The following is a 19,981-nucleotide window of genomic DNA, read 5'->3' on the forward strand; positions in this document are numbered from 1 at the left end:
ATTCTCTCCTCCCCCTCTCTCCTGGGAGGCAGAGCCACAGGAAACCTCCCAGCTCTAACTTGGCTCATGGCCCAAAAGCAGGGACACGTTTCCATCCCACCGGTGGCCCAGGAGGCCCTTCTCTTCCTGTTTGCCACCACTGACTGACAGCCTTCCACCCCCCTTTCTAAAGCCCATCCCAGAAGCACAGGGACACCACGGTGCCGTCCTCTGCCACCTCCTCCCAGAGTCTGCTCAGGAGTAAAGACGTGGCGGCAAGGGCATCTCACTTATGAGGCTCTGTTATTGTTGTAGGACTGAAAGGGAGAGACGACTATGGCAGCCTCACTTGGAACATTCTTTTCAGAGAAACCGGTATAAAGGGTGGTTAAATTCCACTGTATCGTTAGTACAATAGCTCAGCTATATTATGGACTAAGGAGGCTTTTATAGCTGGCCTGGGAAACTAATCTCCATAACATTGTTTCTATGGGAAAATCTGTTCCAAGCCATAATCAACAATCTACAAACTGAAATTCAATCCCATTCATGAAATGAATACTGCCTATATCCAGTTCATGCTCTGAAGAATTTTTACCTTAAAATGACCAAGAAAAAAAAAAAAGTGTGGTCTGAAAATGTATTATTCATGCCTAACAATAAAGCTGACAATATATCAGAAAATCAAAGGGTTCTTTTTTAACTACTGATTCACTTCACATTTATTCTTAACTCAATTAAAATACTCCCACAAGAGACGGACATATTCTGTACACAACCTAGAGATGCTCATTAAACATAATTTCAATGCATAGCATGGTAATGTACCTTCACATATTCCCTCTGCAACATGAATTTAATAATATCTGTTATGGATTCTTTAATATCAGCAGGAAGATTCTGGAAAAGAAAGAAAAAAAAAACTAATTTTGGAAGCCACAGTGTACAGTTACAAACTGTATTTATTCTAACTTTATATACTCCATTTTAAAAAAATCAGTTAATAAGAGCATTTTCTGAGAAATCTCACCCTCTTCCGGAGCTTTCTGAAAAGGGGTCTGAGATAGGACTCAGTCTGTTTTTGAGTAGCACTGTTCAGTTTACCCTGCACACTCCTTTTTACATAATCTTCTCTGGCATTCAACTCCTTAGCCCAAACACCAAGAAGAAACTGTGGAAAGAAAGGATAAATTTAGACTATAACGCCACCCAGTGGTTCCACTGTTTAACAGTTCTCTGTCACACCAAATGGAATACACTCAACCTTAGAGTAAATGTCTTAACTGATTAAAACCTCATCAATGAACTATTTCTGTTTATTATGTAATAACGTATGTTGTTGAGCAGTGCCTTGTGCAAGTCACAAACTTCCCTATTCTATACTTATTTCTGGCTCAGAGATGATCCATTTCCCCTAAAAAGAATTACCAAATTTCACAGACAACTATTTGATAGAAATAAACTTTTACTCTTATTTCTTTTCTTTCTTTTTTTTTTTTTTTTTTGTCTTTTTTGCTATTTCTTTGGGCCACTCCCGCGGCATATGGAGGTTCCCAGGCTAGGGGTTGAATCGGAGCTGTAGCCACCAGCCTACGCCAGAGCCACAGCAACGCAGGATCCGAGCCGCGTCTGCAACCTACACCACAGCTCACGGCAACGCCGGATCGTTAACCCACTGAGCAAGGGCAGGGACTGAACCCGCAACCTCATGGTTCCTAGTCGGATTTGTCAACCACTGCGCCACAACAGGAACTCCCAACTCGTATTTCTATCACATAAAATTCAACCGTCTAGACGTATGAGTCATAATGCCAGATGTGCTGTGATTTTAACCAATCTTCCGAGGATGCTGTAGCATTTACACTTCCTACTACTGCAGTAGGGATCACAATTCAATTAAAAATTCCCACTAAAGCACGTGACCAAAGAAGAAGGAAAGAAAAAAGGAACCAAAGTAAACTATAACCAGCCCTCAACCTGCCCCCCAAAACTAGCCAGGTGCCCTGTGCATTTAACTGCACAAAGAGCATCCTTTCTAGACTCAGGTAGATAGTAAAGGCTGAGGAGGCCACACTCTCCTAGCGGCGCTACCTATGCATGTCCTACATGGAGAGGCCATCACTCAAAGAGGAAATTCTAGCTCATACTAGTTCCCACGCCCTAGCTAATTTCATGTCAAATCCTCAATGGACTGACAATCTTGACCAATACATCGTATTCAAACTGTAAATACAAGTAGAAGTATTTCTCACACTTAAATCTCCTGGTCTGAACACAAATAATTTGTGAATAAATGTTCCAAGCAATCGGGGACTTGCACACTCTCCCCAAACCACTGAAGAGGGAAATGCTGGGGATAAAGACAGAATGAACTAATCAGAGCAAGAAGCAGCAACTGGTAGACCTCACAGAACTGGACCATCTCTGAAAGGTTACTCAAGGGTGTGGCTGCCAATGTCCTCTCTCCTCCTTCCTTCCTTCCTGTCATCATCTCTAAGAAAAGCTTCCGGAACCCTCTCCTCATTGCATTCCTTTCCAGAATTTTTTTTTCTCTCCAGAATGTGTTTGAAAAAAATTTTAATTCTCAAAATTTATTCCTTCCACTGCTATGATTCCTTCTGTGCTGACATTAATAAGCCAGCTTTACAGAAAAAGCCAGAAAGAAAATACACATTTTCTTTGTTTAACCTCTATATCCAATGACACAGCAGTATCATGAACACCGTACATGGAGAAACATTTAATGAGGGCTGCCCTTTCCAGCCTTTAACTCAATATAATCCAAAAATCTAAGACCAGTTCTTAATCAAAAAAACTGTCCCCCTTTCCTAGCCAAAAAGTACATACCTTAAGGAATTTGGTAATGATGTCCATGTCTTTATGATCATCACCTTTTCCTAAAGACTCTCCCAGGGCCTGGAGAAAAATAATGCTTCTGCTTGTTAGTCAGGAGCAACCGCGGAACCCACACATTATCAACTCCAGACTGAACATGCTCTTTCATTACATCAGAGCGTACAAGTCTCATTTAAAAGTCTGATGGAACTTCTAGATAGGTTAAAAAGGAAATTTAAAAAAAAAAACCCCACCACCAACGTGCCATCTAAATTTAGACAGCATGTTATCTTTTATGAATCAAAAGATAAAAACAGGAAGTAAAAAGAGCGACTGCTAATGAACATGAGATTTCCTTTTAAGGGAACAAAAAATGCTCTAAAATTAGATTGTGATGATGGTTATACCAACCTGTAAATACACTAAAACCTATGGAACTGTATACTTTAAATGGTTAAATTGCATAGTATGTGACTATCTCAAAAGTGGTTTAAAACATAAGAAAAAAATCCAGAACTCCTTAGCTCAACTATGATCTCATGTACAGCATGCAACATGTGTTAAAAGCCACGAATGAAAGGTAACAGAAAAACAACTCTGTTGTATTAAGTGTTAAGAGCTTTAAATTAAGTCATATTTTTTTGGTCACGCTAGATATTTAGCTAATATATTACCTTTAATTAAGATTACATCTATCACTCCAAGTTCAACAAAATGGCAAAAGTAAAAAGGCAATCTAAGAGCTCTCTTGTGGCACAGTGGGTTAAGGATCTGGCACTGTCACTGCAGTGGACTGGGTCACTGCTGTGGTGCAGGTTTGATCCCAGGTCCGAGAATTTCTGCACAATGCAGGTGCCCTCCATCCCCCCCAAAAAGGCAAAATATTGCCAAGTGCTGGAAGGAATGTAGGGATGCAAGACACACTCTGCTGCTAGCAGGTGAAGACTGGTAAACCCATTCTAGAGAGCCATTTGACAGTACTCAAGTTAAACATACATAAATCCAGCAATCCCCCTCTCAGTCCAGAGGGCTATGTACAAGACTGTTTATCACAAAGCTTTCTGTAGTAACTGGGGGCTGGGAGCCATCTTGCTGTATGTCATTAGGAGGAACAAAAAGTAAAAGGCAGTGAATGCCACAGCTATGTCACAGCTAAAATCAAAGGTTTAGAGATGCATAAAAGCAACAAGGATGGAATTTAAAAACACAGTTCTAACAGGAAAAAGAACGAGTTAAAAAAAAAACAGGATGAAGAATTTCACAATAAAACTCATTTGGGTACACCAAACACATGCATAAAACACTACCTGTTTTACAAGACCATCGACAAATGCATATCAAACATATTAGAATGATTACTTTTGAAGGTGGGAAGTAGTGGAATGTGCAAGGAAAATGACAAAAGGGAAAGTGAACAAACAAAAAGCATGAAATAAAAGAAGCGCCTTTGTAATGACTAAAGTACAACCAATGTGCTGTGAGCTGAACAGTCTGATGCAGTCAACACCTGCTCCAGGGAGTGAAAGGCATGGTGGGGGAAGAAGGAAGCTGCTGCAGGGATTACCTCTAACTCCTCAATTGTGGTGTTTTCTTCATGAACTTTCAAATCATTCTGGGTGTCTTCCTCCCCAGGTTCTTGGCCACCCACAAGTTCATTGAGATACTGCTGATCGATCTTATCCAAAGCTGCTTTCAGATCATTCCTCAACCCCTGAGGAAAGGCAAAAAATTATACCTAGTATGAAACCTCACTGATATTTCACTTCTGATTTTTTCCTCTAATAATGAATACAACTCATTTCTTTCTCCACCAGGAGACTCGGGTGACATTTCAATTTATTATATTATACGGCTACCACCACTGTCTATTCAAAGGCAGTTTTGTGGTTTTTTTGGTCTTTTTATGGCCGCACCCACAGCATATGGAAGTTCCCAGGCCAAGAGTTGAATCGGAGCTGTAGCTGCAGGTCTATACCACAGCCACAGGAACATAGGATCCACGCCCCATCTTCAACCTACACTGCAGCTCACAGCAACGCCAGATCCTTAACCCAATTAAGTGAGGCCAGGGATCTAACCCACGTCCTCATGGATACTAGTCAGGCTCATTACTGTTGAGCCACAATGAGAACTCCTCAAAGTCAATTCTTATGAACTTATTTATCCAAATTAAGAGTACAAAATCAGCGTTCCACTGTGGTGCAGTGGGTTAAGAATCTGACTACAATGGCTTGAGTAGCTGTGGGTTCAATTCATGGTGCACTGGGTTAAAGTATCTGGTGTTGCCACAGCTGCAGCACAGGTCACAGCTGTGGCTCAAGCTCAATCCCTGGCCTGGAAACTTCCATGTGCTGTGGGTGCGCCATAAAAACTGGGGGAAAAAAAACCCACAAGAATATGCATCAACGCTGTAATTTTCAGTCTCCACTAGAGTCCCTAACTGGTTTTCCCAGTTCACTTAAAATGTCTAAGCTTACTGCAACTACTCTAAACTCCCAAAACCTTTGGTAATGTCAACAGTATAAAACCAGAGGCAACGATATCCTAGGATTTCACTATGTTTCTAACAAACCAGCAAATTCTACATTCTACTGACATCTTGTTTGTGAGCATATGGTAAAAATGGAAGCCTTGAAATTGGACCCTTCCTTACACCACATATAAAAAATAACTCAAAATGGATCCAGGACCTAAATGTAAGAGCAAAAACTATAAAACTCTTATTAGACTTAACTACAACAGAAAACAAACAATCTGACTTAAAATGGGCAAAGGACTTGAAAAGATGACATACAAATGGTAAGTAAGTAAATGAAAAGATGCTCAACATCACTAGACATTAGGGAAAAGCAAGTAAACCACAGGGAATTACCACTTCACACCCATTAGGATGACTATTACCAAGAGGACATAACAACTTGGCTAGGATATGGAGAAAGAGAACCTTTGGGTACCGCTGAAAGGTGCAGTTGCTATGGAAAACTGGCAATACCTGAAAAAGGTAAACATAGCCACACCAAGATACATTATAATTAAAATTTCAAAAGTTAAAGATGATGCCTAGAAGAGAACACAGGCAAAACATTCTGACATTAAATTGCAGTATTATTTTCTTTAATCATCTAAGGCAAAAGAAATAAAAGCAAAACTAAACAAATGGGGGCTGATTAAACTTAAAAGCTTTTGGGAGACGGGATTAAGATGGCAGAATAGAAGGTTTGGAGCTCAACTTCTCTCCTAAAAACAACAAAATTCTCAACAAAGACTGAGCAATCTCCACCCAAATGGACCGGAAACCCATAACCTTCTCCAGAAGAAAAAGAGGAGGCCACATCCACAGGTAGGAGGGGCAATTCACGATATAAACAACCCCATACCTCCCAGGTGGCAAGCTCCACAGAATGAAAACTGGCTCACAGAGACTCACATACAGGAGTGAGAGTTCTGAGCCACACATCAAACCCTCACATGCTGGGATCTGTCACTGGGAGAAAGAGCCCCTGGAGCATCTGGCATTGAAGGCCAGCGGGGCTTGTGTGCAGGAGCTCCACAGGACTGGGGGAAACAGAGACCCCATTCTTAAAAGGCGCAGATTTTCACGTGCACTGGGTCCCAGGGCAGAGTGAGGTCTCCACAGGAACCTAGGTCAAACCTGACTGCAGTTCTTGGAGGACATCATGGGAAAACAGGGGTGAATGTGGCTTGCTGTGAGGGAAGGACATTGAAGGCAAAGCTCTCAGGAATATCCAGCAGCAGTGCCTTTCACTGGAGGTGGCCATTTTGGGAAAATCTGGCCCCACCCCATCAGTCAGTGCTGAGAAGCCCCAGGGCAAACAACAATCCAGGTGGGATCACAGCCCCACCCCTCAGTAAACAGGCTACCTTAAGAGCCTCAGGCACACAGCAGCCCCTAATCACATCCAGAGACTAAGCCCACCCACCAGAGGGATTAACATCAGCTCCACCTACCAGTGGGCAGACATCAGCCCCTCCCATCAGGAAGCCTACAGCAAGCCCCCCATACCGACTTCAGCCACAAGGGGGGCAGACACCAGAAGTAAAAGAGGCTACAACTCTATTACCTATAAAAAGGTCACTACACCAAAAACCTACAAAAATGAAAAGACAGAGAACTATAACTCAGATGAGGGAGAAAGGAAAAACCCCAGAAAATCAGCTAAGCAATGAGGAGATTCTCAGCCTCCAGGAAAAAGACTTTAGACTGTTGATGCTGAAGATGATGCAAGACATTGGAAATAAACTGGAGGCAAAGATGGATAACTTACAGGAAACACTGACCAAAGAGATACAAGATATAAAACTTAAACAAGAAGAGATGCAAAATACAATAACTGAAATTAAAAAATGCACTAGAAGCAGCTAACAGCAGAATACAGGAGGCAGAAGAACAAATAAGTGAGGTGGAGGACAGATTAGCGGAAATTACGGATGCAGAACAGAAAAGAGAAAAAAGACTGAAAACAAATGAAGAGAGTCTCAGGGAACTCTGGGACAATGTTAAACGCACCAACATCCGTATTATAGGGGTGCCAGAAGGAGAAGAGAGAGAAGGGGACAGAAAAAATATTCCAAGAGATAATAGCCAAAAATTTCCCTAACATGGGAAAGGAACCACTCACTCAAATCCAGGAAGCATAACGAGTACCATATAAAATAAACCCAAGGAGGAACACACCGAGACACATAATAATCAAACTTACCAAAATTAAAGACAAAGAGAAAATCTTGAAAGCAGCTAGGGAAAAAATACAAGTAACATACAAGGGAACCCTGATGAGGTTATCAGCAGATTTTTCAGCAGAAACTCTGCAGGCCAGAAGGGAGTGGCATGATATACTTATCGTGATGAAAGGAAAAAACCTCCAACCAAGAATACTCTACCCAGCAAGGCTCTCATTCAGATTTGAAGGAGAAATCAAAACTTCCTCAGATAAGCAAAAGCTGAGAGAATTCAGCAACACTAAACCAGCCTTACAACAAATACTAAAGGAACTTCTCTAGGCAGGAAAGAAAAGATCAGCAACAGGAAACAAAAATTCCACAAATGACAAGGCTCACCAGTAAAGGCATATATACAGTAAAGATATGAAATCATCCATGCACAATTATACCACCAAAATCAGAAATCATGAGAAGAGGTGGGTACAAATGCAGTACACCAGAGATGAACTTGCAATTAAGAGAACAACAACTTAAAACAATCTCATATACATATAGACTCTTACATCAAAACTTCAGAATAACTGCAAACCAAAAATCTACAATTGATACACAAACAAGGAATCTCTGGAGAAGAAATATATCTCATAGTAAATAAGTGCATAATCCACCATGAAGGGGGTCATGTGACATCATTCTCGGAATGCTGAAGTCTTCTTAGATCTGATTCTGATTTCCTCTCCATCGAAGAATTTATGATAATTATAATTAAATAATGCCACTGTACAATTAAATAATACAGTTCCACAACTGTATTATTAATAACCATTTCTCTCCATGGTACAATGTAAAGTCCATAATGTCTTGTTTATCATATCACCTAGAATGGTGTAATGCCTTTATTGAAGAAACAATGAGATGGAACAAATTGTGAGGACATATTTATATAATTACATTGTTTTTTAACCAACTTATGCATTTTATATTTTACTTATTTTCAGGGGGTGTATTATTTTTGTTATGCTTACCAGTTAAGTTATTCTTTTTACTATGTTATATAAAATATTTAATGGTACATAAGGCTTTCTTCTTTATAAACTTTAGTTGCATAATATAACAATTTAATATAATGCTAATTTTTAAAGAAAAACTGAAATGTAATAGATAAAACTAAGTAGTAAAGACAAAAGCCATAAAATTGGGATAAAGTATAGAATAAATTTCCTATTTGTCTCAGCATATTTTCCATTCCACTTCTCCAGTGGGAGTCACTTAATCTGTTTCTTAAGATCCATGTTATAATAATCTGTGTGAATGTAATTGTGTGTAAATGTATGTATTTTATTCTGTAAAAAAAAAATAAAAATAAATTAAGGCACCCTAAACTTAAAAGCTTTTGCACAGCAAGGAGACCATCAACAAAACAAGAAGTCAATCTAAGAAATAGGAGAAAATATTTACAAATGATCTGACTGACAAGGGGTTAATAGCCAAAATATCCAAACAGCTCAAACAACTACGTACCAATCCAAAATGGTCAGAAGAACCTGAATAGATGCTTCTCCAAAGTAGACATACAAATGGCTAATAGGCCATAGGCACATGAAAAGATGCTCAACACTGCTAATTATTAGAGCAATAAAAATCAAAGCCACAGGAGTTCCCGTCATGGTGCAGTGGTTAACGAATCCGACTAGGAACCATGAGGTTGCGGGTTCAGTCCCTGCCCTTGCTCAGTGGGTTAACGATCCGGCGTTGCCATGAGCTGTGGTGTAGGTTGCAGACGCGGCTCGGATCCAGCATTGCTGTGGCTCTGGCCTAAGCCGGTGGCTACAGCTCCGATTCAACTCCTAGCCTGGGAACCTCCATATGCCGAGGGAGCGGCCCAAGAAATAGCAAAAAAAAAAAAAAAAAAAAAAAAAAAAAGACAAAAAAATCAAAGCCACAATGAGGTATCCCTTCACACCTGTCAGAATGGCTATCGACAAAGTCTACCAACGGTAAACATTGAAGAGGCTGTGGAGAAAAGGGAACCTTCATTCACTGTTGGTGGTACGTAAACTGGTGCAGACATTGTGGAAATGTATGGTGGTTCCTTAAAAAACTAAAAACAGAACTACCATATGATTCAGCAATTCCACTCCTGGGTATGCATCTGGAAAAAATGAAAACAACTCATTTGAAAAGATACATGCATCCCAGTGTTCATAACAGCACTATTTACAATAGCTAAGACATGGAAGCAACCTGAGTGCCTAAAAGACGAATGGATTAAGATGATGTGGTGTGTCCATATGTGCGCGCACGTGCACCCACACACACAGAGGTACTAGCCATAAAAAAAAAAGAGCAAAATTCTGTCATTTTCAACAACATGGATGGACCTGGAGAGCATTATGCTTAGTAAAATAAGTCAGAGAAAGACAAACACTGTATGATATCACTTATTTGTGGCATCTGAAAAATAATACGGATGAATGTATATGCAAAACGGAAACAGACTCACAGATATAGAAAACAAACTTGTTTTCAAAGGGGAAAGGAAAGAGGAAATGGACAAATTAGGGGTATGGGATTAAAAGATGCAAACTACTATATTTAAAATAGATAAGCAACCAAGATATACTAGATAGTACAGAGAATTATACTCATTATCTTTTAACAACCTATAATGGAGTATAATCTGCATAGTGAATCACTGCTCCATACCTGAATTTAACACAATACTGTAATTTTTTAAATCAGTTATCAACTATAATTCAATTTTTTAAATAAGTTAAAGACAAAGAGAGAATCTTAAAAGCACAGGAAGAGAAAACGACTCGTTCATACAAGGGATTCCCCCCCACACCATGAGACAATCAGCAGATTTTTTTTTTTTTTTTTTTGCTTTTTAGGGAGCATATGGAGGTTCCCAGGCTAGGAGTCAAATCGGAGCTACAGCTGCTGGCCTACACCACAGCCACAGCACTGCAGGATCGAAGCCACGTCTTCGACCTACACCACAGCTCACAGCAATGCTGGATCCTTAACCCACTGAGTGAGGCCAAGGATCGAACCCACAACCTCATGGTTACGAGCTGGATTCATTTCTGCTGTGCCACAATGGGAACTCCTATCAGCACATTTTTAAGCAGAACCTTTGTAGGACAGACGAGAGTGGCATGATATATTCTAAATGCTACAAGAAAAAACTTCCAAGAACACTCTACCCAGCAAAGTTATCATTCAGAATTGAAGGAGACGTAAGAGTTTCCAGAAAAAGTTAGAGGAGTTCATCTCCACTAAACAAGCTTACAAGAAATGTTAAAGGAACTTCTTTAAACTGAAAAGAAAGGGTACTAATTAAGAACAAGAAAACATACGAATGTACAAATCTCACTGGTAAAGGTGGCAATTTAATCACTTATAAAGCTAGTATGAAGATTAAGAGAAAAACAGTAAAAATAACGATAATAGCTCAGGGCTACACAAGACAAAAAAAAAAGATGTAAATTGTAGTATTAGAAACATAAAACGTGGAGGGAAGAGAGTGAACATGCAGAGCTTCAGACTATGTTCAAATTTTAGTTATCAGAGTTCCCACTGTGACACAGCAGAAACGATTCTGACTAGGAACCATGAGGTTTCGGGTTCCAGCTCTGGCCTCGCTCAGTGGGTTAAGGATCCAACGTTGCCGTGAGCTGTGGTGTAGGTCGCAGACGTGGCTCAGATCCCGCGTTGCTGTGTCAGAGGCCAGTAGCAACAGCTCCGACTAGACCCCTAGCCTAGGAAGCTCCATGTGCCACAGGTGGAGCCCTAAAAAGACCAAAAAAAAAAAAAACCCGACCAAATTTTAGTTATCAACTTTCAGACTGCTCCACTTATTAAATAAGTCACAGGGATATAATGCACAGCATGGTGTCTGAAGTTGGTAACAGTGTATTATGTACCTGAAAGTTACTCAGAGTAGATCTTTAAAAAGCCCTCATCACAAGGAAAAAAAATTTGTATCCATGCATAATGATGAATATTAACTAGAATTATTGTGGTTATCATTTTGCCACATATACAAATATCAAATCATTATGCTACACCTAAAACTCATGTTATAGTCAATTATACCTCAATTTTTAAAAGGATAAATAAGGAACTCTAGTATTTGCGACACACTGAATAAGATTAGAATACAGCAAGTTGTAATATTAAAAGCTAGAAAATTTTTCAAGTAATGAAAGATGAATATTAGAAAAATTAAATCAGGTAACAAAAATTGCACAGTTTACATTAGCATTTGAGACTATCTTTTGATAAGGAAAGTGACTCAAGTTGTCAAAGAGAAATAAATATTGGTGAAATGAAGCATTACAAAACCACCTACTCTTTCTAAGAATTTAGATTAGGAAAGTTGAGACAGGATTGAAAATAAAGAAAAACAGGAAAATAAAAACATCCATGAGGATGCAGGCCATATACTTAAGCCACTGAGCAAGGCCAGGGACTGCTCCCTCATCCTCACGGATACTAGTTAGGATTACCATTGAGCCACAACGGGAACTCCGAAAATTTCTTAATTAAGCAAAACACCAAAAGCAGTAACCACAAAGTGAGCCTCATCATAACTTAGAAGTCCTGCACATGGGAGTTCCTCATGGTGCAACGGAAACTAATTTGACTAGGAACCATGAGGTTTCAGGTTTGATCCATGGCCTTGTTCAGTGGGTTAAGGATCTGGCCTTGCCATGAGCCGTGGTATAGGTTGCAGACACGGCTTGGATCCTGTGTTGCTGTGGCTGTGGCGTAGGTCAGCAGCTGTAGCTCTGATTCGATCCCCATAAGCCATGGGTGTGGCCCTAAAAAGCGGAAGGGAAAGAAAAAAAAGTTCTGCCCATGAAAAGACACCATAAAGTAAACAGGTAAGGCCGAGACTAGAAAAAAATAGACAAAACATGAATCTGTATACGTGACAACCAATGTGTATCCAAAATATACATAAAGAACCCCTACAATGCAAAAATAAAAAGACAAACAACCCAATTAAAATATGAACAAGAGAAACACACTGCATGAAGACAGAGATGGCCAATAAGTGGACGAAAGACACTCATAATCTTTAGTTATCAAGGAATTGTGACTAAAAGCACAATGAGATACGCCCACACATACAAGACAATGATTAAAATTTAAAAGGCTAACAATAACAAACACTGATGAAATACTGGACATCTTTGGCATTTCTTAGAAGTTGAGCATGCATTTACTCTTACTATTCAGCAATTTCACTTCTAAGTATTTACCAGAGAGATAAAAACATATTCACCCAAAAGAAGTAACAGGTCCAAAAAAAGATTCATGTAAGAATGTTCATAGGGAGTTCCTGTCGTGGCGTAGTGGAAACGATTCCGACTAGGAACCATGAGGTTGCGGGTTTGATCCCTGGCCTTGCTCAGTGGGTTAAGGATGTGGCATTGCTGTGAGCTGTGGTAGCTATAGCGTAGGTCACAGATGTGGCTTGGATCCCATGTTGCTATGGCTCTGGCATAGGCCAGCAGCTACAGCTCTGATTAGACCCTAGCCTGGAAATCTCCATATGCCCTGGAAGCGGCCCTAAAAGACCAAAAAAAAAGAATGTTCACAGAAGTTTTATTCCTCAAAGGCCAAAACTGGAAACATATTGTCATATACTCCTGACTGAGTATCACCAGCAATGAAAAGGAACAAATTACCAATATCAACAATCACATGGACAGACGTAACTAGAGATTATCATCCTAAGTGAAGTAAGTCAAAGACAGAAAGACAAAGACCATCTGCTATCACTTATATCTGGAATCTAATATATGGCACAGATGCACCTACCTACAAAACAGAAAGAGACTCACAGACAAAGAGAACGTGGTTGCCAAGGGAGAGGGGGAGGGATTGGGAGTTTGGGGTCAGTAGATGCAAACTATTCCATTTAGAATGGATAAGCAATGAGGTCCTACTGTACAGCAAAGGGAACTATATCCAGTCTCTTGGGATAGACCATGACGGAAAATAATATACAAAAACAATGTGTGTATATATATATGTGTATATATATATATACATATATATAACTGGAGTCACTTTGCAGTACAACAGAAATTGGCACAACACTGTAAATCAACTATACTTTAATAAAAAAAAAAATTTTTAAATTAACATGAATGAATCTAAAAAAATACCACACTGAGCAAAAGAAGCCAGGATATTCCTGTGACTCCACCTAAAGTGAAATACTGGAACACACACCATTCATTGATGGGGACAGAATTTTTAAAAGTGACTGCCCAGTGGAGGAAGAGGAGGAACATGAGGACTAGCTAGGAAGGGTGCTAGGGAACTTTTTACGTGGGTGTAATGAAAATACTCTATCTTCATTCGGGTAGTGGCTACAGGCTTGTATGTATTTCTCAATATGCACTGAACTACAGGCTTAAGATGAGTGCTTTTTAAAAGAAATTTAAAGAAAACTTACATTCAGCAGCAGTAATCTGGTAACTTTATTTTTCCTTTTATGCCTATAATGACGCAATTAGTCCTGGAACTCCATCAGAGTTCATACTATTCCCGTTTATATTCAGTGGAGGGATATTCTTCTAGCTTTGTTCTGACTTCTTACCTTGTTAACTTCCGGTGTGAGGATCTCTATCTTTCTTAAACGTTGAAAAGCATCATAATCAGTTTCTCCAAATAGTCTGATTGGTTCTCCTCTTTCTCTCAATCTTCTGATAACCTATTAAAAAAAAATCAAACAATATTAATTCCTTATGTAATTAGTAACAGTAATTCCTATTTTAGGAACCAAACACATTGTGAAACGCAGATATAAAAGTAAGTTATATTTGTTTTCTCTTTAGTTTTCTATGAAGAGATATACTGAACTATTGTCACATCTTGAATAACCCTAACAGTTTAAGTCATTTGGACAGTATTTCAGAAAGGACCAACTGAATTCGTAAGAAAACCATGAAGATGGAAAGGAGTAATAACATTCATACAGAGAAAAAAAATTAAGCCCAGAGTCAGCTGGTAACTCAGTGACCACAGACAGTGAAAATTCAGCACTGTAATACTAATAAATCAAAACCAAAAACCAGTCCCTCAGAAGATAAAGTGAGTTATGATGGAGGGGCTGGGGTGGGGAAGCACAGGGCTTTTGAGAGGCTGAAAATATTCCTTCTCAACTTTGGTGATCGTTGTGTGTTTGTTTTGTAATTACCCACTATACTGCACATGTTTTATACACAAATATTTCATAAAAAGGACAAAAATAATTAAAACAGTACACTGTAATTAAAGGGGGAAAAAGCCAAGAACTTTATTTGGAAACATAAATAGTACCACACTTAGAAGCCACTGGTGGAGTTCCCACTAGATTAACTGAAACTTGGGAGTTTAAAAGAAAAAAAAAAGTAAGAGGTCATCTAGCGCTATCTCCAATCAAGGAAGAAATGGCCTCAAAAACACCTCATCAGGTCCCTGCCTGACAAATCACACTTCATTTTTTGGCAGGTAGGTTTTCCTTCTTAGAATAAATGAAAACCTACCTCCCTCAAACTGACACCCATTTAACTCAGTTCTACTTTATGAAACCACAGAGAACATTCAATTCTTTTTCAAAATTAGAGCTGTGGCCAATGGGTCTTTTTAAAAAATTTCTAGTGTTCTCTCTCTAGGCTAAGTATTCACAAGTCCTTCACCTAATTTTCACATAACTTCTAGAGTCACGTGAAACTCCTTTCCTCTGTAAGTTTCCTTTTGCTCGAAGTTCATTTTTGTTGTGTACCCTTGGATATAGTTTGAATTCTTTTTTCACATGGACATCTTAAAACTGTGTTACTGCTGCTGCTTAAAGAAAAAAATAGTTGGCATTGACCAGGGTATGGGTGAACACTACAGGTAAGAGTATGAACTGGTATGAATATGCTTCCAGAAATTTTTAAGAAGGAAATAATCATATTAATACTCATGTATGAGAATATTCATCTTAGTATGACTTATCAAAGGGAAATGCTGAGGCAATCCAAATAACTATTCATAAACTCCTTTTAAAAATAATAGAGTAGTTTTTATTTATTTATTTATTTATTTATTTATTTTTTAATTTTCCCACTGTACAGCAAGGGGGTCAGGTTATCCTTACATGTATACATTACAATTACGTTTTTTCCCCCACCCTTTGTTCTGCTGCAACATGAGTATTAAAAATAATAGAGTAGTTTTTAAAATATAGGACATTATAGTCATAAAAAATTATATAGATCTCTATATTTTCTACATCGTAGAAATATGGATTAATAGAAAGTTACAAAATAGTATAATATTTAAAATAATTGAGACAAATAAGTATAATTATTTAGAATATATGCATTTAATTATACTTACTTAGAACGTATTTAAAGTTTATAAGGATAGAATCTCTAAAAAATTTAACAGTATCAAGAAAAGCAGAGATTGGAGTTCCCATCGTGGCACAGTGCAAATGAATGTGACTAGGAACCATGAGGTTGTGGGTTCGATCCCTGGCCTCACTCAGTGGGTTAAGGATCTGGCGTTGCCCTGAGCTGAGGTGTAGATCACAGATGTGGCTTGGATCTGGCGTTGCTGTGGCAGGCAGCCATAGCTCCAATTGGACCCCCAGCCTGGGAACCTCCATATGCCACAGCTGTGGCGCTAAAAAAAGACAAAAGACCAAAAAAAAAAAAAAAAAAAAAAAAAAAAAAAAAAAAGCAGAGATTACAGTAGAACCTAAGGAAGAAAACTGGCTGGCTAGACAGTACTTTAGTTTAAGAAGTCTTTTTTTTTTTGGCCACAGCTGCAACATATGGAAGTACCTGGGCTAGGAATCCAAACCAGGCTACTACAGTGACAATGCTGGATACTTAACCTGAAATGCAACAAGGAACTTCAAGAGGTCACCATATTTGGGAAATAATGACATGAAATTTATTAGAAAGAACTAAAGATACAGTCAAGTGCTGTGGAGATTTTTCTTTATTTCACCAAACAGTCATACATAAACTCACCTCTTAAAACTGTCACTGTATGCAGATGACATGATACTATATATAGAAAACCCTCAGTACTCCACACAAAAACTACTAAAACTGATAAGTGAATTCAGCAAAGTAACAGGATACAAGATTAACATTGGGAAATTGGTTGCATTGAAATATTAGAAAAGGAATATAAAATTGCAATACCTTTTAAAATCACACCCAAAAAAAATTAAATACCTAGGAATAAACCTGACTAAGGAAGTGAAAGACTTATATACTGAGAACTATAAAACATTAATCAAGGAAATTAAAGAGGATTCAGAGAAATGGAAAGATATTCCATGCTCCTGGATTGGAAGAAATTTTGTAAAAATGGCCATACTACCCAAAGCAATCTACAGATTCAATGCAATCCCTATCAAATTATCCATGACATTTTTCACAGAACGAGAACAAACAATCCAAAAATTTATATGGAACCACAAAAGACCTAGAATTGCCAAAGCAATCCTGGAGAACAAAAACCAAGCAGGAGGCATAATTCTCCCAGACTTTAGACAATATTACAAAGCTACAATAATTAAGACAGTGTGGTACTGGTACCAAAACAGACATACAGACCAATGGAAGAGAATAGAGAACCCAGAAATAAAGCCAGACACCTAGAGTCAATTAATCTCAACAAAGGAGGCGTGATACAATGGGAAGATGACAGTCTTTTCAGCAAGTGGTACTGGACAACAGCAAGCAACTGGGCAATTGCATGTAAGTCAATGAAACTGGAACACATCCTCACACCACGCACAAAAATAAACTCAAAATGGCTTAAAGACTTAAACATAAGAAAGACACCTGAAGACACCTAGAAGTGAACACAGGCTAAATACTCCCTGACATCGACCATACAAATGTTTGAAGTCGGTCTCTCAAAGCTACATAAATAAAAGCAAAAATAAACCAATGGGACCTACTCAAACCGACAAGCTTTTCCATAGCAAAGCAAACCATAAAAAAAACAAACAAACAAAAAAACAAAGACAACCTACGGAATGGGAGAAAACAGTTTCAAACGATGCAACTGACAAGGGCTGAACCTCTAAAATATACAAACAACTTATACAACTCAATGGCAAAGAAAACAACAGCCCAAATGACAAATGGGCAGAAGACCTGAACAGACATTTCTCCAAAGATGATATACAGATGGCCAAGAGGCACATGAAAAAATGCTCAACATCACTAATTATTAGAGAAACACAAATCAAAACTACAATGAGGTACCACCTCACACCTGTCAGAATGGCCATCATTAACAAGTCAACAAACAACAAATGCTAGAGAGGGTGTGGAGAAGAGGGAACCCTTCTACACTGTTGGTGGGAATGTAAATTGGTACAACCACTGTGGAAAACAGTACGGAGGTACCTCAGAAAACTAAATATAGAACCACCATACAACCTAGCAATCCCACTCTTGGGCATATACCTGAACAAAACTTTCACTGAAAAAGATATATGCACCTGTATGTTCACTGCAGCACTATTCACAATGCCTAGACATAGAAACAACCTAAATGTCCACTGACAGATGAATGCATTAAGAAGATGTGGTACATATATACAATGGAGTACTATTCAGCCACAAAAAAAGGACAAAATCATGCCATTTGTAGCAACATGGCTGGAACCAGAGACTCTCATGCTAAGTAAAGTCAGAAAGAGAAAAGACAAACACCATATGGTATCACTTGTATCTGGAGTCTAATATATGGCACAAATGAACTTTCAACAGAAAAGAAACTCATGGACTTAAGAGACTTGTGGTTGCTGAAGCGGGTGGGGGAGGGAATGGGAGTAGGGAGTTAACAGACGCAAACTATTGCATTTGGAGTGGATAAGTGATGAGATCCTGCTGTGTAGCACAGAGAACTACGTCTAGTCACTTGTGATGGAACATGATGGAGGATAATGTGAGAAAAAGAATATATACATACATATGACTGGGTCACTTTGCTGTACAGGAGAAACTGACAGAACACTGTAAATCAACTATAATGGAAAAAATTAAAATCTTATAAAACTTACCTCTTGCCGAGAAAGAGTCATGGGTAATTTTTCCTCTGCCAGTTCAAGTTCTAATACTGGATTTGATGAAGTTAATGGTTTCTGGTCCTCCTCTTTTGGCTGTATCTACATTAATAGCCAAAAGAAATGAAATTCTCCTTTTAAAATATAGTGTAATTAGTATTTGTCAGTCTACTGGCTGACAATGGCTATTAAACAAAATTAAACTAAAAATGTTTTAGGTACTGCAGTTTCCCAAAATGTTCCTCCCAGCAAAAAGCTCATAATTGATGCACATGCTTGTGAGAGCTCATCACACTTGTCCATTTCATGGACACCCTGAGGGCAGCACACACAGGAGACAGCGTTCTTGCTACAGAGGAGTGACCAAGTTCAATGGTTTCCAAAGCAAAAATTTTAAAGGGCTGAAATGTAGACTCATTTTTTCCCTCCACTCTAAGATTTTTACTTTTTCTTAAAAAACAATCGGTTTGCTTCTCCTCTTTGAGAAAATCATCTTACAAAGTTATTTGACCCTTGCTGTGGGTTTTATAATGACAACCATAGAAAAAAATTGCTAAACAAAAACCTTATAAAACCTCAAGCTCCAGCATTTCTCTATCCTTATCTTTGAAAGGTGTCATTCCAAGTGCACGAGTAGCCACTGGATAGGAAGAAAACCTCCTAATGCTACACAAAACCTGCCCACAAACTGAGCTAGGATCCTTGTGGGAAAATAATGAAAACCAGCACCTGTCCACTCAGAGCACACAAAGAACAGAGTGCCATTCTTATTTCTATGAACCTGCAGGGAAAAAAGTCTCTTCATATATTTTCCAACCTAAGTCACAATTTAGGAAAACTGGGGTCAGTAATACACAAGCCCCACTGTGTGGTCTGTAAAAAGATACTGAAACGTGGTTTTCCATCTGACCATAAGACGAATCTAAAATGCCAAAAGGAGTTGCCCCTGTGGTTAAGAATCCGACTGTGGTGGCTCAGGTCTCCGCAGAGGTGTAGGTTCAACCCCTGGCCAGGGCCGTGGGTTAAAGGATCTGGCATTCCCGCAGCTGTGGTGTAGGTCACCACAGCTCAGATTCAATCCCTGGGCAGGGAATTTCCATATGATGCAGGTGTGGCCATAAAAATTTTTAAAAAGGAAAAGCCAAATAAAGATTAAAAAAAAAAAATCAGGGAGTTCCCATCATGGCTCATGGTTAACGAACCCAACTAGCATCCATGAGTGTGCGGTTTCAATCCCCGGCCTCACTCAGTGGGTTAAGGATCTGGCATTGCCATGAGCTGTGGTGCAAGTTGTGGATATGGCTTGGATCCCAAGTTGCTGTGGCTATGGTGCAGGTTGGCAGCTATAGCTCTGATTCGACCCCTAGCCTGGGAACCTCGATATGCCTCAAGTGC

At 39.0% G+C, this 19,981-nt stretch overlaps 1 protein-coding gene across 4 annotated transcripts in view; it reads right to left on the bottom strand.

The window, feature by feature from the left end:
* The window catches only part of PRPF18 (PRP18 pre-mRNA processing factor 18 homolog (S. cerevisiae)), a 59,994-nt gene that overhangs the window by 25,600 nt on the left and 14,413 nt on the right, over nucleotides 1-19,981 (bottom strand). For 2 of the 4 annotated variants that reach the window (XM_021063991.1, NM_001244859.1), the window contains 6 exon segments: nucleotides 18,584-18,688; nucleotides 14,120-14,233; nucleotides 4,379-4,525; nucleotides 2,827-2,895; nucleotides 1,010-1,150; nucleotides 808-879 (listed from right to left, as the gene is read on the bottom strand). In XM_021063991.1, coding sequence (XP_020919650.1) covers nucleotides 808-879; nucleotides 1,010-1,150; nucleotides 2,827-2,895; nucleotides 4,379-4,525; nucleotides 14,120-14,233; nucleotides 18,584-18,688 — 648 coding nt within the window. 4 annotated transcript variants of the gene reach the window in all.

The sequence above is a fragment of the Sus scrofa genome, chromosome 10, assembly GCF_000003025.6.
Source record: "Sus scrofa isolate TJ Tabasco breed Duroc chromosome 10, Sscrofa11.1, whole genome shotgun sequence".
Lineage (NCBI taxonomy): Eukaryota > Metazoa > Chordata > Mammalia > Artiodactyla > Suidae > Sus > Sus scrofa.